This window comes from Heteronotia binoei, chromosome 10 (genome assembly GCF_032191835.1).
Source record: "Heteronotia binoei isolate CCM8104 ecotype False Entrance Well chromosome 10, APGP_CSIRO_Hbin_v1, whole genome shotgun sequence".
Classification (NCBI taxonomy): domain Eukaryota; kingdom Metazoa; phylum Chordata; class Lepidosauria; order Squamata; family Gekkonidae; genus Heteronotia; species Heteronotia binoei.
In genome coordinates this window covers 18,419,548-18,444,561 of record NC_083232.1, presented here as the reverse complement: position 1 = coordinate 18,444,561, position 25,014 = coordinate 18,419,548, and the positions used below count along the sequence as shown (strand labels likewise).

The 25,014-nt window shown below is 39.5% G+C and overlaps 1 protein-coding gene across 1 annotated transcript; it reads left to right on the top strand.

Annotated features, from left to right (window-relative positions):
* Positions 1-24,385, top strand: PAXIP1 (PAX interacting protein 1). Its single transcript, XM_060248039.1, has 20 exons — positions 1-304; positions 3,194-3,328; positions 3,987-4,030; positions 5,281-5,344; positions 5,441-5,554; positions 7,563-8,198; positions 10,701-11,439; positions 12,416-12,510; positions 13,006-13,101; positions 14,917-15,054; positions 15,931-16,052; positions 16,466-16,650; positions 17,050-17,093; positions 18,376-18,443; positions 18,947-19,049; positions 19,691-19,859; positions 20,690-20,790; positions 22,086-22,220; positions 22,311-22,386; positions 24,187-24,385. The coding sequence occupies exons 1-20, from the start codon at positions 215-217 to the stop codon at positions 24,264-24,266; spliced, it is 3,234 nt and encodes a 1,077-aa protein (XP_060104022.1). The 5' UTR covers positions 1-214; the 3' UTR covers positions 24,267-24,385.
* Positions 24,386-25,014: the final 629 nt, after the last annotated feature.

Genomic DNA, 25,014 nt, shown 5'->3' with positions numbered 1-25,014 from the left:
AATGCTCTCTCCATCCCACCCCCACTCCGTGGCCTCGAAGAAGTGGTTGGTTCCGCAGCGCGCGCCCTGTTCCCGCGATTAGGCTGCTGGTGGGAGGGGGCAGGGAGAGGGAGACCCCGGGGCCTTGGAGGGGAGCCGAGCCCCTGGGTGGAAATCATCATAGGAATAATAAACTCGGCACAGCTGAAGCTGCGGCGGTTAGTCGGGCGAAACCATGGCGAGCGAGGAGGAGGGGGAGCTAAAGGTTCCCGAGGAGATGTTCAAAGATGTCAAGTTCTACGCGGTGGGGGACATAGAGCCCCAGGTAACCTACCTTGGCCCCGCTAACCCCCCTCCTTCTCCCCGGCCCAGGCACCGCCCGCTCTTCCACCTGCAGGACCTTGCAACGGCTTGTGCCCTCCTTCCCCCTCTTCGAGCGTTGACAGCGGCCGGCTTTGGGCGCGCGGACTTCTCAGCGGGGGGAGGGGGTGGTCTTCGGGCGCGTTCTAAACCGTCATGGGGGGGAGGGGGATGAGAGAGTCGGGGCGCCGGCGACCATTGACGGTTTAGAACTCCCGGCGAGACCCTCCCCCCCCCGCCCTGCCCTGAGGCGCTGCAGGCCCTGGAGCCTCGCGAGGCGGAGGGGAAGAGGATGGGCCTTTTTCTTGCCCGCCACCCCGCTGAAAAACTGGGGCTGTGTTATGCTTGAGTCCCCGAAGGGAAAGGCCCCGAGTAGGCCTCGCCCCCTCATCTGACAGGCTGGGCCTTCCCACCCAAAGAGCCTGTTTCTACACCTTGGGAATGGGTGGAGAGCGCAGGCCCTGTCCATGTCTTATGTGTCCTCAGATCGCTTCGGGTTTAGGGATTAACGACCTTCCAAACTTCCTAAACAGCCTAGCGAACTGAGGGTCCTGGCGTGGCTTCCTTGATGGAGTCGCTCCATCTCATGCTGGGTCTTCCTCTTTTCCTGCTGGCTTTACCGCTTTTCCTGGCATTATGGTCTTTCCCACTGAGGCTTGTCTAAACGTGGTGGGACAAGTGTGATAACTTCAGTTAAGGTATTTTAGCTTCTAGCAGCGTGATCGCTTTTCTTGGGCTGCGCCTTATCAGGCTGCCAAGGGGCTTGCCTTGTGTTAGGTGTTTCCCATGTCAAAATTATGGATGCTGAAGGAGGGAGGAGGAGTGTGGGAAAGGGTTTGCTGCAGAACGCCCTCCCTTGGTTGGGTTTTTTTTTGTTTGCAAAGGGGTTCAGGGAATATTCAAAATATAAGGCCCTCATCTGAGCTTTGAATGATACAGGCCTAAGAAAGTCTATCCTCATCTTAGTTATTCTGCTACTTTGTATGAACTGGCCCCTGATTTTTATCGTGATTCATGCAAAGGGAATGTTTTTGACACGTCCCCACAAAGGGAATGTTTTCAACACAAGCCCCCTCCCCTCTGGGTTACTGTTGTAGGTAATTCATACAGTATGTACAGGTGCATTCTGCAGCTATTTCTAACTGCCATTGAAAAAGCTCCTTCTCTTGTTTGTTACAAGTGTGTGAAGGGGAAGTGCTATATCCTTTCACTTTGTTTCCTCTGTGGCTTGAGTTGTTCCCTGCTGGGGTGTGAGTTGTTTAGAATTCATCGCCCCAGTTCTGAACAATAGAGAAACTGCCCAATTTCTGTAGAGGGGGGAAAGTTCTATTTCTTGCTTTCTCAAGATCACAACTAAAAATGTTCCATTTCAAATTCTGAAAGGTACTACTTTTTTTTTTTAAGCATGTGTCAGATCTAATCTTTTTGTCTTTTGAGCAAGGCTTAAATTTTAAAGAGTAAAGATTTTATATGGAGACTGCTTTTCCAATTTTTATTGTTCAGTTTCTAACAACTGTTCTAGATAGCTCTCCAGAGTTATTTTATAGATGAAGAACTAAGGCAAACAAATAGAGTTGGAGCCAGAGAAGAACGTGACCATAAAAAGGCACTCCTGAGGGCTAGAGGGCCCTCTGGAATGGCACGCACTGTGGCACAGTGGGTTACAGCTGGAGGATGGCATTGAGAACTCAGTCTGTGTATACAGAAGTAACTTCTGATCACACAGGAACCTCTTTGTATCTTAGCCATTGTGTCTTGTCTGTAGCTATACATTTTGATCGATGAGCACTGATGTTGGGAGTAAACCAGCAAGTTAGAACCCTGTATCATGACCATTTAATTTCCCTGAACTATGGGAACTTCCAAATTTGATTTATTTTCAAGTTAGTCTGCATACACACACACACACACCCCTATGCCGTGTTTGTTTATTTCATTTATTCCTCATATTTGCTTACCTCTCAGGGTTGTTGTGAAGATAAAATAAAGGAGAAGAGAACTTTGTAAGCAGCTGTGGGTTCCTTATAGGGGGGAAATTTAGATACCAGGAATAAATGAGGTATTGCCTGTTCTATAATCATTCAGTGATGTCAGTTGCTAACCTGGATTATATCAGCTCTTTATGTGAAAAAGAGGGGGGGTGATATCAACTTCCTTGTGAATTTTTAATAATTGTGGTTTGCAGTTGCAGTACTAAGCAGTGTTACAGTATTCTAAGTTCATGGACATATGGCTCACATGAAGCTGTCTAGTACTGAGTTAGACTGTTGGTCCCTCAGGGTCAGTATTGCCTAATCATACTGGCATCTCCAGGGTCTCAGGGAGTCTTTCATATCACCTACTACCTGATCCGCACAACAGAAAATGTTGGGTATTGACATGTCAAGCAAATGTCCTACTACTGAGCCATGGCCCTTCACTGCAATTATAATAGAACTAATGGGAACTTCAAAGAGATTTCCATGCCACATACTTTGGTTTTTGTTTTGTTTTTTTGCCGTGAAGTCGCAGCCAACTTATGGTGACCTCATGGGGTTTTCAAGGCAAGAGTTGTTTAGAGGTGGTTTGCCTTAGGCAGGGAAAAATATCAAAAGATTTACATTATCTTCCATTTCATTTATTGCTATGCTGACCCACAGCATATATATTATTTGGCTGCAGCAAGAAAGACGCATGGGAATAAACTAGGTTGAATTGCCCACTGTCTCATTCCAAGCTCTGATGTTTCATCTTCCAGTTTTCTGGGGAGAGAGATTACTATAATGAACAGGAATGCAGTTTTTTTATTAGGGCAGTTTAGCAGCAGTGTTTATCTGAAATTGCAAGGAATGAAAAGTTATCTTTGTCTCTTTAGGTAATTCGATTTCTGAAAGATGGCAAGGCAAAGGAGGTTTCGTATAATGCTCTGGCATCGCACATAATTTCAGAAGATGGAGACAATCCAGAGGTTGGCGAATCGCGTGAAGTATTTGATCTTCCTGTAGTAAAAGTGAGGACCTATTGAACTGTTCATCTATTTTTTCGCTATAGCAAACATTTTTAGAGCAGGGAGGTTGGGAGCTATTCATTTCTATATCTGAGAATTTGCCCTAATCTGCAAAAAAGTACTGTATGTGGGGCGGGGGGGTGTTATACTGATAATAGGAAGAGGGTTCAGCATGTCCCTCCACCAAGTGGCCAATACTGTAGAGATTGACACCCCAAATTATCTGGCTGGTAAAGGGAGAATCAAGATATTCTCTGTTCAGGATCCAAAAGGACAGCAGGAGGTTTATACTGTATTATTTGAACATCCGTCACCCATACTGCATGACACACCCTTTCTACAAGTGATTAAAGTTTGAAAAGTATTTTGCGGTATAACATTTGTAATCAGCCTTTTAAAGGGAAAAGCTGTTTGTGTTTCTTTAAAAAAAATCCCACTGGCCTTTGTGTTGCAAGGTTCAATTTATGAATCAGAATGAAGCTGTCTTACTGACTGTACAAATCCACCTACTTTTCAGAGAGCACTTGTGAATCATACTAATTAACTTAAATTTGCTGCATATTTTCTATTGTTTCTAAGATAAGCTAAGAAACTAAGCTATTAGGGATATAATTTGTGTGTATGTAATCAACCTAACATGCATTTTAAAAAAATATTTCAGCCTTCCTGGGTGATTTTGTCAGTTCGATGTGGAGCTCTTCTGCCGTATCCTTTTTTTCTTGAGTTAAAATATCCTAAAATAGTGTTATCTTTCCTCCTAATAAGAATCTTCACATTTGTGTGCCTGCCAATCAGAAGATAGATCCAGGTGGGTAACTGTGTTGGTCTGAAGCAATAGAATAGAGTCCTGTGGCATCTAAGACCAACAAAGTTTTATTCAAAGTGTGAACGTTTGCATGCACATATACTTCTTCAGATACAATGAAATGGAAAAAACCATTCAAACTTACAGACATTTTGAGACAAACCAACTAATGAGGGGGACAACATTTGAAGCAATAATGTGTCAAAATAGGAGATGTGTGTAAGAGAATATTTTCTAATTGTGGGAAAGTTAACTGAGATTCCTTTATGTTGCCCCATCCATCTGCTTTCAAGTGTGAAGGGAACAAACAAAACTTTTTTTCTTTTAGTTGGTGTGGGTTGCAGTATCTTTCAAGTTTCATTGCATGACATTACAATCACTATTTTTGTTGTTCAGTCACACAGTCGAGTCTGACTCTTTGTGACCCCATGGACAAAGTCACGCCAGGCCCTCCTGTCTTCCACCATCCTCCGAAGTCTGCTCAAATTCATGTTTGTTACATCAGTAACACTGTCCAGCCATCTCATCTTTTGCCATTCCCTTCTTTTTTTGACTTCTGTCTATGTAGTTCTAAATACTATACCAATATGTTGTTCTTTAGGGATGCTTTGTCAGAACGGCAGTGTAAGAGGGTCAGTCAGAACCAAGGTAGGGGTTTTAGCATGCTTGGGGACTCCACATGTGTGCAGAAAAATAATAATTTGTGAATTAAAAAGAAATTCACTAAATAATGGCCTGTTGAGGATTGAGCTTGCTGACTGCTCTCTAGGAGTTGTGGAATGAAGGCAGTTAAGTGCCAGGTCAGGGGACAGGCATATTCTGGTTGCCCAGTTGCCAGTATGGTACAGTGGGGCTTTCACATTGCAGGTTTCTCCATGATTTCTCTAATTTGTGACATGAAAATGTTTTAAATAAAATAGATTAGGTATTCTGTAACTTGATTTAATATAGCTTTTTATTTACACCTGGCTTGATACAACATGACTAATAAATGTTTTTGTAAAACAATTTGGAAAAAATAGTTTTGTAACATTTTGCATATAGTGGAGTAAGCAGCTTTACAGATTATGCTTAGGAGTGCTAGGTAAAAAAAAATTCTGTTTGTTGTTTTCAATTGCGTTTATAGTATCCTTGACACTTCTCTTGTCAGAGTGAATGGTTTCTCCCCAGAATCCTGCCAGATCTTTTTTGGAGTTGTTGCTTGTCTATCTCAGGTAAGAATGGATTGTTTGCTAGAATGTGATATATTGAGCTGATTGTATTAACTGTTTGCAAAATTTGGTATGAAAATAACTTTCCCTTTCTGGCAGGTTTCTTCTGAAGACCGAAGTACTCTGTGGGCTTTGATTACTTTTTATGGCGGAGACTGCCAGCTGAGGCTCAATAAAAAATGCACTCATCTGATTGTACCTGAACCAAAAGGGGTAAGAGTTTTATTGTATGCACTTGTTTCTGTATTTTGTGCTGCTTTGCTTTGCTGATTCTCTTGCCAACCTTTTAGAAATTTTAAGGGTATAGATAAGGTTGATTTGATAGATACATATAAGGAAATTCAGCAATTATGAGTCCTCATGGCTTAGTAATAGGTTTAAAAAATGAAAGCGAGAGAAGCAATAAATGGATGACCTACTGAAGCAGGAAAGTTAACAATGAGTTCCCCATATAATCTGTTTTAGAACCAGCATTGTGTAACTCATAAATGATATGTGGTTCGAGATGAATAATGCAAGAGCCTCATTTTGTACTTATTTAATATAGCAAAATCATGAAAAACTGTAAAGATTTCTCATTAGATAGTAAATAATGCTTGTAATGAGTGACTTCATCAAACTGGGCATGTTTGCAACCAAGCTTGCTTTAGCTGCATTTCACTTGCATATCTAAATGAACATTTTTGGCTGGACTGAAAATCTCCTTGTACTTAAGTTTCTCAAGGATTTTTTTTCAACTTTGTGATGCAAAAGTTGTAAAAAGCTTCCCAAATTTGGGGTTGGAAAATATTACAGTTGCCTGGTTTTTATATAAAAATTTTCAGCAACACAGATCTTGATACATTTCTGGTAACTAGGAACTGAATGTATTTTTTTCACCTGTAAGTGTAGAATCATTACTGCTTTTTGTGAATTTATTAGAGTAAGTTCTATAATTATTATAAAAATAATCATTTTCAATAAATATGAAACATATCAGCTAGTAGAAACAGAAATAGGAGCTAGCAGTGGTGCATCATCTGGCAGCCATGATTAAACTGCTGCCAGTTTTGGTTCTCCTGTGTCCATGTTTTCTTTCAAATAGCATTGTATCATAAATTCTTGAGGGGTGTTGTGCCCTGCTGTTCCAGACTCCAGGATACCTGTATCTGGGGGCATGACAAAAAAATAGGTAGCGTCTGTCTAGTGAGAGTCACATTTCTAGCATGCGTCTGGATGCATATGATAAGGAGTTGTCAATCAATCTGGTGTCAAAGTACCAGTGGTGATAATCTTGAAGAAATTCTCCTTTAGATGATATGAATTTAAACTCAGTAGGATATTTACGCAAATACAATTCCAGACATTCAGTGATATTTCTTTGTTTAAAATTTTGTCCCTTTTTGAAAAGAAACTCAGATGTGACTCTTCTTTATCTAAAGGTTGGGTATAAATCTGCCGTGCAACCTTTAGTGACACTAACATTTCAAGCTTCATTTTACTGTGCTACCTGTCATATTTTCTAATCGATTTAGATAAAATTGTTTTGTCATATCATAGAAAGTACATCTTGTAATTAAATCTTTTAGTTCTGTAGAAAATAATGTTGTATGGGATAGATTAAAAATATGTTTAAATAGATCTGTGTATATTGGTACTATCTCAGTGTGCCTATATTTCATAGTCCCAGTTTTTAATAAGGGCATGAATCTTGTAATTCAAGGCATTTGCTACAGCTTGAGCATCTTTATGTGGCAAAAATATTGTTTCAGGAATGTCAGTCTTGCTGCTGTGTAAACATCAGAGACACGGGGGCTTTCCAACTGATAGCCTTGGATGTTTAATTAATGACTGTTCTAGAATCTATTGGAATTTTTATAAATAAGAATAACATTTTTGGCAAAATATACATCTTTCCTGTAACAGCAATGGCAGAGATAAATATCTTAGTTGGAATGATAAATTTCATGATAAAGTTCACCCTAGCATGTGGTGGTGTTTTTTAAATTGTCAGTTATTATTTTTATAGTATTTAAAGTGTTTCAAATTTGAAAGTAGCATGAGTGACAATAATTTATTATACTTTTAGGGTGTTAGCATATTAGAAGACAAAGAGCACAATTAACTATGGTTTATTTCACCACTGGAAATGTTTAAAATTAGTATTCAGTTATCTAAATAACAATGTTTTGTTATAAATACTACCAGAAGGAAAAACTTTTAAACATTTTGTTCTTCTCAGGAAAAATATGAATGCGCTTGTAAACGGGAGAATGTTAAAATCGTGACACCTGACTGGGTTTTAGATTCCATCTCTGATAAAACCAAAAAAGATGAGGCATCCTACCATCCTCGGTTAATTATATATGAGGAAGAGGAGGAGGAAGAAGAAGAGGAAGAGGAAAATGAAGAACAGGATTCTCAAAATGAAGCTAGTACAGATGAAAAATTATCAAGTCCAGCATCTTCTCGAGAAGGGTCACCTTTGGGTGAGCCACCTTTTTCACCTAAATCTATTGATGCTGACAAAAGCAAAGGAGAACTGATGTTTGATGATTCTTCAGACTCCTCTCCTGAAAAGCACGAGAGAAATTTGAACTGGACACCTGCTGAAATTCCGCAGGCTGCTACTGCAAAGCACAGATTACCTTCGGGCAAGGATTCCGGATTGATTAATTTGTGTGCCAATGTTCCACCTGTACCAGGCAGTATTTTGTCCTCAGAAATTAGAAGTAACATAATAGCATCAGTGCAAAATCCTCAGAGTTCTGGACGTCCTGATAAGATGGCTACGTGGAGTACAGCAGTTCGGACATTAAGGAATATTACTAATAATGCTGATATTCAGCAGGTTAATAGGCCATCAAATGTAGCACATGTAAGTGTTTTAAAGTATAAAATAATGAACCATCTCTTGAGAGTGAAACTTTGCTTCAGTACTGTGAAGGGTGAAATCACCCAGTTAAAGAACTTTTAACTGATAAACTGTATGAGTTCTAGTTAATTATACTAATATGCAAGAAAAAACAAGTTTGAGGCAAAAGGCATTTATATATGATGTGGGAATCTTGGAGCAGGCATCATCTTAAAGGTATTGTCTGATGTCAGAGTGAAAGGAAATGCCTCTTCAAAGATGGCACATGCCACCAGTGGTTTTTATAAGTACTTGGAATGTCTTTTTTAAAAAGAAAATTTGCTTGATTAAGGATCTTGTGTAAGCTGAGTAAAATTTTTAGATCCCCTAGGAAGTAATATTGTTGCAGTTCATTTTAACTAATCGCAAACACATTTTAAAGTGTTGTGCTATGTAGATATGTTGGGTTTTAATTTAGACAGGGCTAAGATGTGGCATCTTATTAGGACAGCATCTGGAGTTAGAAAAGAAGGTTTAGAGGGGGCATATGGCTTGTTTCCTCTCACTCTCTAGGTCTGCGTCCCTGCTCCAAAAGAGCATGAATGCAAACCTGCTTAGCCATATACTGACTAGTTCTAGTATGCATCTGTGGATTGTCCAGAATGGCATGTTACTTAAATCCTTTGATAGCACAGGAGTGCCATTGCATTCTTATCAGTAGAGCTTTCCTCAGTTGGTCCTGTTTGCTCACCTTACTTGGGAAGACATGCCTCCAGCACAACCTGAGATAAAAATGCCCATACAGGTTTATTCATATGGCAGTCATTCAAAGAGGGCATGTGAGTATATTGTTTTCAGCTGCTCTGGCCACTAGGTCTCAATATATTTGTGGGTTTAAAGCACAAACATTTGTTACAAGTTATTAAACATTGCAGTCCTGAAGTAACTTATTTGGGAGCAAGTTCTCTTGGAAGCAAAGATACCTGATGCAGATTTGCTTAGAAGATTGTTTCTTTGAAATCAGTGGGATGTACTTCCCTGCTCCAAAAGAGCATGAATGCAATTTACCTTTTAGTGTGGGGCCTGCCCTTTGATATTTAAATTTAAAGCTGGAGGACAGATGTATAGTTAATTGAAACCAATTGATCCTGTCTTATTTTAGGATCAAAACTCTGGGTATTAACTTCTGCTTGCCAATGGGTGGTACTGGTGGAGAGCATGAGCTGTCTTCTCCGATTTCCATAAAGATTTTTTCCCAATTTACGTAAACTTATGTGTGGTATTTCAGTTGATTGCAGTACATGAAAAAGTTCTAAATCAGGTAGAAGCTGAAAATATACATATAGGCTTCACTTTTATAGTGATAACAAATCAAGCTATAGCTGCATTAGTTAGAATGTGCTTCAGGCATGTACCTCACCCCTCTGCCTTTTCTTGTGTGGAGTGTAGCAGGTCCCAGAAACTAATTTTGGCTATTTGTGGCCTGCAGATACATTAGTGTGACTTAATTGGGTTAACAATGGTTAATTTTTGTGTTTGAATGCAGCTGTTTTTCTGTAGAAAAAAGGAAGGACCTAAATAGGACAGGAAATACCATCCCACCCACCCCCAGTCACTGATGGTGTTCTTGTACCGTTTTGGGTTACTGTGTCATCCTCCCCCCATCAACTTTTTTTGTTTGTTTATTATTAACATATATAAACATATGAAGCTGCCTTCTACTGAATCAGACCTTTGGTCCATCAAAGTCAGTATTGTCTTCTCAGACTGGCAGCGGCTCTCCAGGGTCTCAAGCTGAGGTTTTTCACACCTATTTGCCTAGGCCCTTTTTAGTTGGAGATGCCGGGGATTGAACCTGGGACCTTCTGCTTCCCAAGCAGATGCTCTACCACTGAGCCACTGTCCCTCCCCTCAACTTGGAGGGTTAATCCAAAATTAGGGGTTTTCGCCCTCACAGGCTGAATTTTTCTGTCAACCTAGGTGATTGCTTGGCTTTGTTAACTGACTGGCTCTGTTGCCTGCATATGCCTTTCAGTGTGGGGCCTGCCCTTAGGTATTTATATCTAAAGATGGAGGATAGATGTATAGGTAATTGAAACTGGTCTGTCGTTTAGATTATGAAATAATTCTTCCACAAATTGAAGAAGAGAAAAAAGTGACCCTTTTAGGGTATTGTGTTCATACTGCTTTGCATTAAAAGATTGCATTTCTTTTAATATATTTTATATGCAAAACATAACTTAAGGTTGCTTCTTTCTTATTGGAGTTTTTACACATTCTGTGAAATTTACGTAATGTTCAATCAATGCATTAGTTCTTTGCAAAACTCACATTTATACATGTTAATTTTAGCAGAAAAATACTGCGGACACCTTGCTTTCTACTTTCAGTTTCAGTACATCAATGGTCTTTTGCCTTCTTATGCAACCCTAATGATATATACTCCTGTCTAGCTTTGATTTATGCTTTTAAATTTTCATAGAAATATTAAATATGAAGATCACAAACATCACCTTTGTTTTCTAGATCTTACAATCACTTTCAGCACCTACAAAAACTTTAGAGCAGCAGGTAAACCACAGCCAACAGGGACATTCAAATGCAGTGTTACTTAGTCAAGTTAAAATGACTCCTGAAACACACTTACTGCAGCAACATCAACCGCAGCAGCAACAGCAGCACCATCCTCTCTTGCACCTCCAACCTCAGCAAATCATGCAATTGCAGCAGCAGCAGCAGCCTCAGCAGCAGCAGCAGCAGCAACCTCCAGTTGTTCAGCAGCCTTTTCCTCAACAACCTCATCAGTTCACTCAACAACAGCAGCAAGTTCATCAGCACCAGTTTTCTCAGCAGCAGCAGCAGCTACAGTTTCCTCCCCAGCAGTTGCATTCCCAACAGCAGATCCATCGCCCTCAGCAGCAGTTACAATTTCAGCAACAGCATGCCTTGCAGCAGCAGTTGCATCAGTTGCAGCAGCAGCAGCTACAGCAGCAGCAATTGCAACTACAGCAGCAAAACATCCAGCAACAGCTGCATCAACAGCAGCAAATTCAGCAGCAACAACTTCAGCAGCAACATTTGCAGAGAATGCAGCAACAACAGCAGCAGCAGCAGCAACAACAACAAATTCAAAATCCACCATCACAACACTTAAGTCAAACTTCTCAGGCACTACAGCATCAGGTTCCAGTTCAGGCACCACAACATCCCCAGCCACAGCAGCTGCAGCAACATCAATTGTTTGGGCATGATCCCTCTGCTGAAAGTTAGTAATCTACCCATTTTGTTCTTGTGCGAAGGTTATTAGATTAACATGCAGAATGTGTAATACTAAGGATTTTTAATTTGACAATAATATTATCTTGGTAGAGGCCAGCAGTGGCAAAACGACCTCTGAATGTCTCTTGCCTTGAAAATTGTATGAGGGTCACCATAAGTCAACTGTGACTTGACTGCAAAAAACAAACAAACGTAGCTTGGTATAGTAGCTGAACAGAAGTATTCAGTGAAGACTTTTCTCTTCACGTAGGTAAAATATTCACAGAGCTCAACTTCAGAATATATTTAGTGTTGTAAACAGTGTCCTTTTTGGCATTATTGAGTTAATTGAACAGAAAAAGAAACCTCACAAATTACATACCAATCACCAGGAGAGTTTGAAAATCTGTTAAGATTTTTGTTTCAGTTTTGCATTTCAGATTTCTTTTCTACATTACAAATTTCTTTTTAAAGACCTTCTTCCACTGATGATTTGAATTTGGTATGCGAAATGCATTAGTCAAAGTCTGCTCTTCATTCAGATGCACTTAAGAATAAATTTGAGTAGTTTGTGTACCCACAGTCAGTTTTCTACTAGACCCAGAGCGCTCTCACCAAATTGTACGCAGAAAAAACACATTTTCAAGATCGCCTTGTGTGGTGCTTTCCCAGTGATAGGGAATCCCCCTACACAAGCCTTGGGGAGATTTGTACAAAGGGTTTGTCCCAGTCTCTAGAAATGATACCATGGTGGAATATTCTAAGTACAGGCACCTCCTTTGCAGCAATGATCATCAGTATATGGGAGGGGGGAACCTCCCTTAGAAATATTCCATAGTTAGGGCAAATGTTCTTTTTTTATAACAGCAAATCTAAGAGTAAATGCACAGCTAGGTCTCTAATAATTCATTATGCCATTAGCTTTGGTCTAAGATGATATTGTAGAGTATTTCATAATAATTTTATTTGTATTACCCTTCTAGTTCCAGAAGAATATTTCTTACTGGGTTGCGTTTTTGCAATTGCTGATTATCCTGAGCAGATGTCTGATAAACAGCTGTTGGCAACATGGAAAAGGGTATTTTGGCCCATTTTTTCACTTGTGTGACCATATTGGGTTTTATTTCTGTGGGGATTCTTTGGTTGTTTTTTAGATGTTCTGAATCAAAATATCAGATTTAAAAAATTGTGCTTTTGAAAAACTAGTGGATTATTTTAATCCTGCATAAGCTAATGCTGTATAAAACAAAAAGCCTTAACAATCTGTCTCCTGAAAACTATGCAATAATATTCTGATCCTCTCAGCCCTCTCCCTTCTGTTCATTCCCCCTCTTGCTGACTTTGAATGTAAATTGTACCTTTCTTCATTATTGGCTACAACCAGAGCCCGCCTACCAAAATTTCCTGTAACTTAAAAAATATTGTCCACATTTTATTGTTCATGGTTCATTGATATTATGAAACATTCTTATGCAAGTGGGTTGTTTGTGCCATAGATGTAGTATAGATTCTTAAGGAAGGCTGCTAGATTAGGACATTTTTTAAGAGTCTGCAGTTTTTATTGGTTTTCTAGATAATCCAAACACATGGTGGAACAGTAGATCCCACGCTCACAAGCAGATGTACACATCTTCTCTGTGAAAGTCAACTTAGTAATATGTATGCTCAGGTAAGACAAGAAAGTACATAGTGACCTGTATTTCTGATGTGCAAGTTTTACCAAGGACAGCATTTTCGCTTGCCAAAAGGCAAAAGGCATGTTTCCCTCACAGAGATATGCAGTTTGCCATGGGCTCACCTGTGTATGCTTTACTTCCAAGTTGCTGAGATCCCATATGAAGTTCACTATGGTGTGGATGAGCCTTTGTGGTTCTCAAGCATTTTGGGAAGTGCTGGAAGAATCAGGGAACTTGTGCTTTTTTAGGCAACAGACCACAGCAAGCCAGCTCTTTCCTGGTGAACTCTAAGCTGGAGAGGAACGTGGAGAATCAACCCTGCAGTTGCACCATAACCATGATGCGCCAAATTCTTTTAACGTAAAATGAAACTGTCATAGCTTATCCATCAACCCTTCCCAGTTTCTAAATCAGGGCAAGGATTGGGGCTTGTTATGATTACCATAGGTAGGTATGATGTTTTTCATGGCAAGAACACTTGTGGATCTGTAACTGGTGCACAGATCACACCCAAAGAGTGCTTGTGAATGGTTCCTCATCCTCTTGGAGAGGAGTGACAAGTGGAGTGCCTCAAGGATCTGTTCTGGCACCTGCTTTGTTCAACATCTTTATAAACGATTTGGATGAAGGAATAGAGGGAACACTTATTAAATTTGCCAGTGATACTAAATTGGCAGGGGTTGCAAATGCTGTAGAAGACAGAAACAGGATACAGGATGACCTTGACAGGCTGGAAAACTGGGCTAAAACAAAATGAATTTTAACAGGGATAAATGTAAAGTTCTGCATTTAGGTAGAGAAAGATCCAATGCATGGTTATAGGATGGGGGAGATTTGTCTTAGAGTAGTATGTGCAAAAAGGATCTAGGGGTCTTAGTGGATCAAATGCTGAACATGAGTCAACAGTGTGATGCGCTGGCTAAAAAGGCAAATACAATTTTGAGCTGTATCAACAGACGTATAGTGTCCAGATCACGTGATGTGATGGCATCGCTTTACTCTGCTCTGGTAAGACTTCACCTAGAGTATTGTGTTCAGTTTTGGGCACCACATTTTAAGGATATAGACAAGCTGGAACAGGTCCAGAGGAGGACAACGAAGATGGTGAGGGGTCTGGAGACCGAGTCCTATGAGGAGAGGTTGAAGGAGCTGGGGATGTTTAGCCTGGAGAGGAGGCGGCTGAGAAGTGATATGATCACCATCTTCAAGTACTTGAAGGGCTGTCATATAGAGGATGGGGTGGAATTGTTTTCTGTCGCCCCAGAAGGTAGGACCAGAACCAATGGGTTGAAATTTAATCAAAAGAGTTTCCGGCTCAACATTAGGAAGAACTTCCTGACTGTTAGAGCACTTCCTCAGTGGAACAGACTTCCTCGGGAGGTGGTGGGCTCTCCTTCCTTGGAGGTTTTTAAACAGAGGCTAGATGGCCATCTAACAGCGATGAAGATCCTGTGAATTTAGGGGGAGGTGTTTGTGAGTTTCCTGCATTGTGCAGGGGGTTGGACTAGATGACCCTGGAGGTCCCTTCCAACTCTATGATGCCGTTTAAACTTGCCTGGGCCCAATGACCAACCAGTTACTCTGGAGATCCAACAAGAGGCCCATGTAAGAGGAGTAACTTGTAATCTTCAGGTTAATGTGAAGCTTAGTATTGATCCCATGCTGGCTTTAAAGTAATTGAAAGTTTTGTAAATCAAAAGTACCCCTTGACAACCTTTCTTTAAAGCATCAATTTTTGTACACTGCTTCTAAAACTTAGTAAATTACAATCTACATTGATGATGTTTTTCTGCTTATGTGAATTGTAGGCTTTGAGAGAGAGGAAGAGATGTGTTACTGCACATTGGCTAAACTCAGTGCTAAAAAAAAAGAAAATGATACCACCCCATCGAGCTCTTCATTTTCCAGTAGCATTTCCGCCAGGAGGGAAGCCATGTTCTCAGCACGTAAGGAAACTAAATCTAGTATTTTGCTTTTGCGTTTTTCTGTAAGCAATACTTTGTCTGGAAAATGCATAGAAAATGCATAGACACTCATATTTTTTCCAGTTCTTGAAATAAATATAATTACATGAATAAATTAGGGATTTCTTTCATTCTTGTTTGAAGCACCATTTCTTGAAAGTAAGTCCTGAAAATCAGTGGCATTTATTTCCATTATTTGTGACTTTTGTTTCTCCCCTCTCCTAAAAAAAATCCTAAATAAATCACATTTAAATCAAGATGTTGAACTATTTGCTTTGTTGTGCATGCACATGGAAGCTTATACCCAGAATTAAACTTCGTTGGTCTTAAAGGTGCTACTGGACTCAAATTTTGTTCTGTTGCTTCAGACCAACATGACTACCCACCTGAATCTATCTTAACACATAAGTATTATTGAACTTATTGCATATTGCATTAAGGTTTTTATGGCACACTAATTTCAGGTTATCAGGAAAATGACTTCCCAAGGACTACACTACCTTATATTTCAAAAGTTGGAAAAGAACCATATTTGTCAGCACTCAAGTTTTTGACACCTAGAGGGTGTGCCTTTTTAGGCTGAACAAGCCTATTGTGGTATAACTAAGAAGAAAGAGTGTGTGGCTGTTTCAGTTCCACAGAGAATTGAAACAGAAAACTTAAAGAGGTTGGGAGGTTGGTTCCCCACTCAAGGCAGTTTGTTTAGGTACAGGTTACACTTCCTCTAGTAGTACATTCAATGATAAATGTGGAGGAATAGGTGAGCATTTTCCTGGACCACATTTTGAGAGCCATTTAGTTATTACTTTAAATCTTGCATTTGTTATTTATAACTATTTTGTTCTTCTCCTTCAACAGATAATCTCAGTGACGGGTTTTGTTGATAGTGACAGAGATGATCTGAAGCTGATGGCCTACTTAGCTGGTGCAAAATACACAGGCTATCTTTGTCGCAGCAACACTGTTCTTATCTGCAAGGAGTAAGTAATGTGTCATAGTGGCATTTGGAAGTAAATCTTGGATCTAGTCTAATAGCGCAATCCTAAAGAGAGTTACTCCAATTTAAGACCATTCATTTTAATGGGCTTAGACTGGAGTAACTGTATAGGATTGCACTGTAAATCTGGTTCGTATTTGATGAGAAAGGATGCTAGACTCTGTATCATTTCCATTTGTGTTCATCTTCTAAATTGTATGCTTTTACTGCCTTTTGAGCTGTTCTTGAAGCCAGTTACACATTTAAGTTTGCAAATCATCTGTCATGGTTGGGTGCAACCTCAGTTTATAAACATTATAACAGCTTGGAAAAGTAGTATAAAATCCAGAGAGAAGTTAATGATATTTTAGTTTGTAAGTGAACATACTGTTCACATGTTTGCCTTGCTTCTTAAAGGCCTACAGGCTTGAAGTATGAGAAAGCCAAAGAGTGGAGGATACCGTGTGTGAATGCACAATGGCTTTGTGATATATTACTTGGAAATTTTGAAGCGCTACGGCAAATACAGCACAATCGCTACACAGTGTTCAGCCTCCAAGAACCACTTACTCCTAATCAGCACCTTGTTCTGAACCTTCTTGGTAAGTAATCCTGCCAAACATGCCAACCTACTAACAACTCCTTAGAAACACGGCTGCACTCAGTCTTGTTGGACTTGGCATATGTTTGGGTATGCCTGAATGGATGCTGCCTGTACTCCCGAATTAGTGACTTCATGTAAAACTGGAGGTTTATGGGAAGTAGAACCTAAAACAAAAAGTGGTATGCGTTACCTTTCCCTTTATGGGCTGCAGTGGTTCCAGAGTTTCTTATAGTTGCTATGCAAACTTTTGAGATTATAAGTGATGCTGAATAGTTTAAGGAGACTGGCTGCTAAAGAGTCTGAAAAGACTGACTGAAATAAAGTGTATTGGATTTTTAAAAACTCTGCTTCAATATAAAATGTATTCTGATTTACTGTTTTGTTCTATGGCTGCCAGATGCTTGGAGAGTGCCATTAAAGGTATCATCAGACCTTCTCATGGTACGTTGGGCTGGATTATTTATCCTTACTATTTCAGTGGCAGATAAACTGTAAAAGTTGTGGTGCATCTATGAGCTCTTAGATCATGAATGTTATAGCTGGCAAACTGATTCCCAAGTAATTGAGCTCAGCAACTGAAGCTGGCCCCCACTGCACAATTATCAGAAATCAGTAGTTTAAAATCTAATAGAAGGCCTTTTACTGTTGCAATGAACCCTTCCCTTTATTTTTTGCTGTATGGAATTGTTTAAGATTTGTCTAAGACTAGGGTTAGGAAATCAAATATTGCCAGCTTGATACTGTGTCTGATATTTCCTAGATAGGCTTTCATTGTATCAGATGTTTCTGATCCTTTCTCTGTATTTCCTTATTCCAATATTTTTCTCCTTATAAATACTGGAAATTTCCAGAATCAGGTCAGGAGATCTTTCACTGTTCACAGCCAGTGTGCAGTGCATTGGCCCTTCTAACTTTAAAGGGCCATACTTTAGAGGCTAGATCTAACTCCATTGATAATAATAGCCCTTTAAAGTTGGAATGGCACTGTGAATCAGTGGGGTGTATGTATGTGCTCTAAGTAATAGATCGTAGACCTAGATGCCAAACTGCAAAGGCCTGGTCTACTGCCCATTATTTAGAGCACAGCTAAACTGTGAAGGGCCATTATTTTCATTGAGGGTAGACTGGACTTCCAAACTCCCACTGAAAATAATGGCTGTTTAAAATTTAGGCCTGATGCAACACCAGCCAGCTGGAGGCCTGAGGCCCTTCTTCCCTCTTCCTTCCTGTTCTTGCTGTGTCTCTAGGAGGGAAGGCACTTGCAAAGTTACCATTTTGTATGGGAAAGATTTCATTAAACATCAGGAGCATTATGTCGGTATCTTTTGGTTGGTTTCTCTGCATGATAATAATGCTCCCAGTATTAAACACAAAAGATAAATAATGCCCTTCCCAACTTTCCAGTATGGAGTTAAAACAAATCATCTGAAATCATCTGTGTGTCAGGACAGTCTCTCATCCATGGCATTGTAAACTTCTGTGCATCTCATACAGCAGTTCTGTTTATGGATTATGCTTGCAGAGGGTCTGCCACCTGAGTTGTAATCCATGACAGATTTGACGGAAACACTGTGCTTCTCTCATATGTACTCTTGAACATGCCCTGAGCATTGTCAGGACTTATGAAGTCCCTTTTGTAAAATCTTTATTATTTACTTGCTAACTAATGAAACAGCATACACATTTTGTTAAGTAAATGTTCTCCCCCACCCCTTTATTCCAGGGTGTGAGATTACCTCTTAAACCAAAGCAGAATGAATCAGTAATTCAGCCTTCTACCAAGCGGCCAAGGTGAGAGAGACTTCAGCAGTTTCAAGTTTGCAAACAATATATTGGTACCAGAATTTATACGGCACTTTTCAATTTAATAGACATTAACCATGAGTAATTGCTACATTATCAGATAGCTGATGATCTGGAGATAAGTGTGTGCATGTTTACTGGGGAGGTGGGAGTGAAGGTTCAAATTCAGAAGCTTTAAAATTCAACAAAAATAATAAAGAATATGGCGTGAGAGGGAGTGAAGAACACACATACTTGAAAGGAGACAGAGAAGATCTTGAAGCATTATTTAAAATTTTTAATGATATTTCCTTCACAGTGAATATCTTTAAAACTACTGCTATCCATGGTTAGGTCAGCCCAAAGAGTATGCCAGCTGAACCAAAGGATGGATATTTGTAGTTCTAAATGGGCAGGCTTTTCACTTGTTCAGATTTTCAATCCCACCCATAACTTGTCAGATTGAATCTTGCATTGAGAATTCTGTGTTCAATACAAAAATGTATTTGTAGAATTGAAGACTTGCCAACTCCTACAAAAAAACTGACACCAGAATTGACTCCAGTGGTGCTCTTCACAGGATTTGAACCGACACAGGTTCATCAGTACATCAAGGTACAGTTCTTTTTTTACTTAAATATATGAAAAGATGCTGTAGTAATTTCTTCTGTTTATAAGACTGTCTCTTAGTGGTTCTGATAAGATTAAGATATCACAAGGTTAGCAAACTGTTGAGGATTCTAAAACTTTGGCAAGTAGTTCTGTGTAATGAGTGAGGCTGATGACTTGCATATACATATTGTTGGGTCCTGGCTACTGCACTTGCCAGGCATTTTGGATAATCTTATGATTTTAAAGAAGATCATTAATTCTTAATATCTTCCCCTTATATTAATGAAAATTCTGATTTTTATGGCACATTGTTCAGTCTTTTCTCTTTAAGACACAGATACTGTGGTTTATGAAGCACTCGTAAAAGAGTCCAGCTATGCATTTGTAGAAATAATGAACTGGTCATAGATTTAAGAAAAAAGAGGACTTATAGGTATACAATAATTGAGGTATACTAGTATGTTAGGCTAGATTGCATGCATGCCTGGGCCATCTCAGAAAGACCCTTCCTATAATCTTAAAATTGCCTCCAATGTGGTAAGTTTCTGTAGAGTTGTTTCATGCACTTGGGCTGCCAGATATTAAGTTTCTAGTAATCAAACAATGTATGAGCAGTTCTAATCTGTTCTCTTTTCATTTTTCAGAAGCTCTACATTCTTGGGGGTGAAGTGGCAGAATCTGCCCAGAAGTGCACACATTTAATAGCCAGCAAAGTGACCCGAACTGTAAAATTCCTAACAGCAATTTCTGTTGTAAAGCATATAGTAACTCCAGAATGGTTAGAAGAATGTTTCAAGGGCCAGAAGTTTATAGGTGAGTAAATGTTGGTATTGGTTAATACAGGAGATATAAGGAGTCGTCCTTAAAACATTAAAATGCATGCATTTAAAGAGTTTCTGGAGTGTAAAGATGTGATTTTGGAGAGGGGGTCCCATTGGTTAATAGGGAATTGTTTTTTTGTAAGATATGGAAGAAATGAATAAGATCTGAAAGTAAAAAGGTCACAGGCTTTTCATGTTGCCGTTTTTCTTTATTCATGGGTATCTTGTTTATAAAACAGTCATCATTTGATTTCCTTCCTTTATGGTTGGACATTTGTTGTTGTTGCCATCAAGCAGCAGCTGACTTATGGCGACCCCATGCAGTTATTGAGGCAAGAGTTGTTCAGAGTTGGTTTGCCACTGCTTGCTTCTACATCACATCCCTGGTATTCCTTGGAGGTCTTCCCATCCCAATGCTAGCCAGGGCCTTGCAGGTCTTTAAAATAATACTTTACCAGAGACCATTCCCCCCAACACACACACACACACACACACACCATTTTTAAAAGTGGTCACTTTCTTCCCTTAAAAAATATCTGTGGTGTTAGGCATCAGAGTCTGGAGGTGGTGCCTTTTAACAAATTAAAAATCCTGGCAGCTGCCCAATGACTGGCTTCCTATTAATAGTGGGAGTTAAGAAAATCCCACAAAGCTCTGAAATGTGATCTCCTAGAGTAAACGAGCATCAGTTCAGCTGTTCCAGTCTCCTAGTATGCATACATTTATATAATTTTTTTTCTAACGGATGTATAACTATTTTCTCACTAGTAGATAATGCTTGCATCTTAAGGTGTATAAATATTACTTTGTTTCCTATTTTAGAAGAACAAAGCTACATGCTCAGAGATGCAGAAGCTGAAGTTCTCTTTTGTTTCAGTTTAGAAGAGTCTCTGAAGAGAGCTCAAGTAGCACCTCTCTTTAAGGTACATGATTTTTTTTGTTCTAAAGATTCTATGGCCAAATGATTAAATGCTTATACTATCATGACAAATTTTTTTAGCTTTCCACCCCAGAAATTAGTACTTAATTGATTCTGTATAAGTGACATTTCAGATATGTCAGACATTGGTTTACACTAGCCAGAGTTTAGAATCCAAAGCATTGTTTGACCTTTAAAGCATGGTTTGATCATATAATAGGCAAAATGTGGTTTAGAGGATAGGATCCCCATTCTTAAGCTCATTACTGTCTCCATTGTACTGCAATGGCAGAGCAGTGGTTGTTAACTGCTCCAAACCATAGTTAGTATAAATCATGATTTGCAGATTTGTTTGAGACCATAATTTCTGATTCTGGCTTACTGGATTGATCTAGTGTCTTTGATAAGTAGTAAACTGGTATTGAATAACAATTAACTGTTTCAAAGGTAAATTGATTCTTCTGGCTTAAAAGGGAAAAATTCTTTAGATGTCTACACAGTAAATTTCAGAAAAGCCACACATTTTAAGAGTTTGTACAACAGTTATAATAGTTTACTGTCTGGTGGTTTGACTTTTATTGAGTCTTGGCAGAAATGCTAGCCTATTGTTTCAGGTGTATGAAGAATAATTTGTGTTTGTTATAGAAGATTAGGTTACTGGAAAAGCTCTGTAGGCCATATAGAACATTTTCTGTGCTCACTAAGTATAAAATTACATTATCAGCTTGAACTGCTGGCCCAGTTACATTTGCAGAAGCAAGCTTTAAAATGGATATAAATTACAAGCAGGAGATGTGTGCAAATAGGCACCCTTTGTTGCATTTATCCCTTCACCTTGTTTCTTGGTACCTTGGAGCTTAACTGTTGCATGGATAACTGTATATCACCTCAGCTTGAGGGGGAAGGAGAAGGTAACTAACAAAGAGTGTTGGAACACACCAAGGGCTTATGCTATGCATGAAAAAAGGGATTGAATGCTTTGAGATCCTGTTGTGAAAAAGCCAGGTTATGAAAGGTCTGAAATTGTCTTTTTGTTCCCTGCAAAAAAGACTAGCAAAGTATTCATGGTATATTTTGTGCAAACCTGTAATTCCAAAGGAAAACTTTCCTGACAACAGAAAAGAGACAAAATGGTGGTGGGGAAGGATAACTTAGTAGTAAATGAACGGACTGTGCTTGATACATGGGATGGTTTCAGTAATGGTTTAAAAAATGGACTGGTGTGGGCACATGATCAGTGTTGCAACCACAGACAAAATTAAAATATTTCATATTTTTATAAATACACTTTAATTTTAGGGGAAGTACTTCTATATTACACCTGGAATTTGCCCTAGTCTTTCCACCATGAAAGCTATCGTGGAGTGTGCAGGGGGCAAGGTGTTGTCCAAACAGCCTTCTTTCCGAAAACTCATGGAACACAAACAAAACAAAGTGAGTGGGTCTTGTTTGCTTTTCCTACAGCTTCAGGTTAGACAATGTGCGTGTTTTTTCAACTAATTGAGTCTTATATTTTTCATGTAGAGCTTGTCAGAGATTATCCTGATCTCTTGTGAAAATGATCTTCACTTATGTCGAGAATACTTTGCGAGAGGCATAGGTATGTGTGCACAGTGCTTGTAACACATTGCGCTAAGAGTGTAACTGAGTGCTTACAAGGCAAGGCTAGATTTAGGGAAGACAGGTAAACAAATGTTTTTTAGTCCAATGGTTTGGATGTAGTGGGAGTGTATAATTGGAAGGATTATGGGCTTCTAAAAGGGTTATGCAAACTGTTTGTGATTCATATTTCTTTTGTGCCCTCTCTGAGCTTCTCTATATAGCACATGGACAGTTAGGCAAATAATGTGCCATGCTGTGGTAAATTTCCTCAGAGAGCATCAGAGTGTTTTAAGTTCTGGTGAAGAAAGCAGGAAGCTGTTCGTCTAGCCCTGGAGTTCAGCAATCATGTAGCTTTCCCAGTCATCTATCACTACCATCAAGATTCCTCATGAGCCTTCATTTTGTGCATTGCTAATCTTAAAGCAAGAGGAGCCCCGTGGCGCAGAGCGGTAAGCTCTAGTACTGCAGTCCAAGCTCTGCTCACAACCTGAGTTTGATCCCGGCATAAGTCGGGTTCAGGTAGCCAGCTCAAGGTTGACTCAGCCTTCCATCCTTCCAAGGTCAGTAAAATGAGCTTGCTGGGGTTAAAGTGTAGATGACTGGAGAAGACAATGCCAAACCTTCTGTTAAAAGTCTGCCAAGGAAATGTTGCAATGTGACGTCACCCCATGGTCGGTAAAGACTCGGTGCTTGCACAGGGGACTACCTTTACCTTTTTTAATCTCAAAGCAAACTGAACTCCTTCGGCAAATCTCCAGGTTATCCTCCTGTTTTCTGTCATTTATCTTGCCACAAGTGAAAATATCAAAAAAGAAACATTTAGACAAATTTGAAGTGTTCTGTTTGTAGGCAGGGCTAGATATTTGGCCGGCTAAACTAGATCTGTTATTGATCAACTCTAACAATGCAATAATATGAGCATATCCAGAAAAAGCTCACTAAAACATTCTACAGAAAAAAACAGGTTGTAACACAAAAGTAATTGTTATACTTTCTTAAAAACTCAATTAACAATAACCACAGTAGTTCATTGCACTCAGTAAGTTACAGACATGTCCCATAATATGTACGTATGCACAGTTCAGCAAATCTTATAAGTAGTAACGTCCAGCACAATACCCCTTCCTTTCCTTCCCATTATGATAGACCTTAGAAGGCAGGAATAGAAACTACAATAGCAGTTGTGTTTTCTGGTAAACACTGTTGTAAGATGTGAAAAATTGCATACATGTCCCCCTACTTTGTCATGGAGCCCAATATTGAAACAACAGTTTGAGACACAGGATGTAAACTTTCACTGTCCAAATTGCATCACTGCTTGAATTACATCAGAATCCCAGCACAGCACTGTGTATTAATCATTTAATTCTGAAGCCATTAAATAGCAGCACATCCCAACTTGTACTTGGCATAAGTCCAATTTATAAGCACCCACTTTCATGCTTCACCCAGCTCACCAGCTGCAGTTCTTCATTGATCTGACACAGCTTGTTCTGGTCCGTAATTGGGACCCAGCTGCCAAGTGTCCCTTTGTGTGTAGGCTTACATCCTTGATGGAAAGTTCCTTATATCTCAGAGAGAGGCATGCACACACTTGCTCTGCCAGTTCTGAACAGTGTGGTCTTTACTTCAATCTGACAGGGTTCAAGTCCTCAATTGCACGTTAAAATATGGTAAATAAACCTCTCCGTTTCAGACTCTTCATAAGTAGATGCAGGAAATTCAACATGGGGCTGTCTGAGCAAAGGTTTTATCGTGATGTGCTTTGTTATATATTGATTTATTTTTATTTTTGCAGATGTCCACAATGCAGAGTTTATTCTGACTGGTGCTCTTACTCAAACACTGGATTATGAATCATATCCTTTCATGTGCTAGTTAAAATAGTGACATGAGTTCTGTAAACCTTCTGGACTCCTTCAGATTGGTTTTGTTCTCAGCAATTGTCCAAATTCACAGAACGGGCTGGCCTGATAAACTTAACATTTTTTATTTTATTATAATGTCTCTGTGCCATCTTTCCGCCTAGATAGGGTCCCTAGGCAACAAAAGAATTAAAACATTAAAAACATAAAAGTTGCATTTAAAATAATGTATATTCAAATATTTATCATATTTCATAAAAATTATATAATATAGACTGGCAAACATACATAATACAACCAGGAAGGAGAGCCAGTAAGGGTTACTGGGGCATGCCAAACAACAAAACACTTCACCTGCTGTCAGAAGGTAATGGTAGAGGAAGACAGACAAGTCTCCCTGGGGAGGCAGTTCCAAGATTCAGCACCATGACAGATGGTTTTCTTGGGTTGCCACCCATACAGCCTCAGATGAAGGATAGCACCCAAAGCAAGACCACCGAAGATGACTGGAGGGGATGGGTAGGTTCATAGGGGAGAAGACAGTCCTTCAGGTATGTTGGCCTCAAAGCATAAGTGGTTTTAAAGGTCAATACCAACACCTTGAATTGAGCCCAGAATTCATTTGGGAGACACTGTAGATATAACAAGGCTGATATGGTCCCTACAACCCACTATAATCAGCATTCTGTATTAACTGTAGGTTCTGGACATTCTTCAAGGGCGACCCCACATAGAGTGCATTTCAGTAATCAAATCCAGAT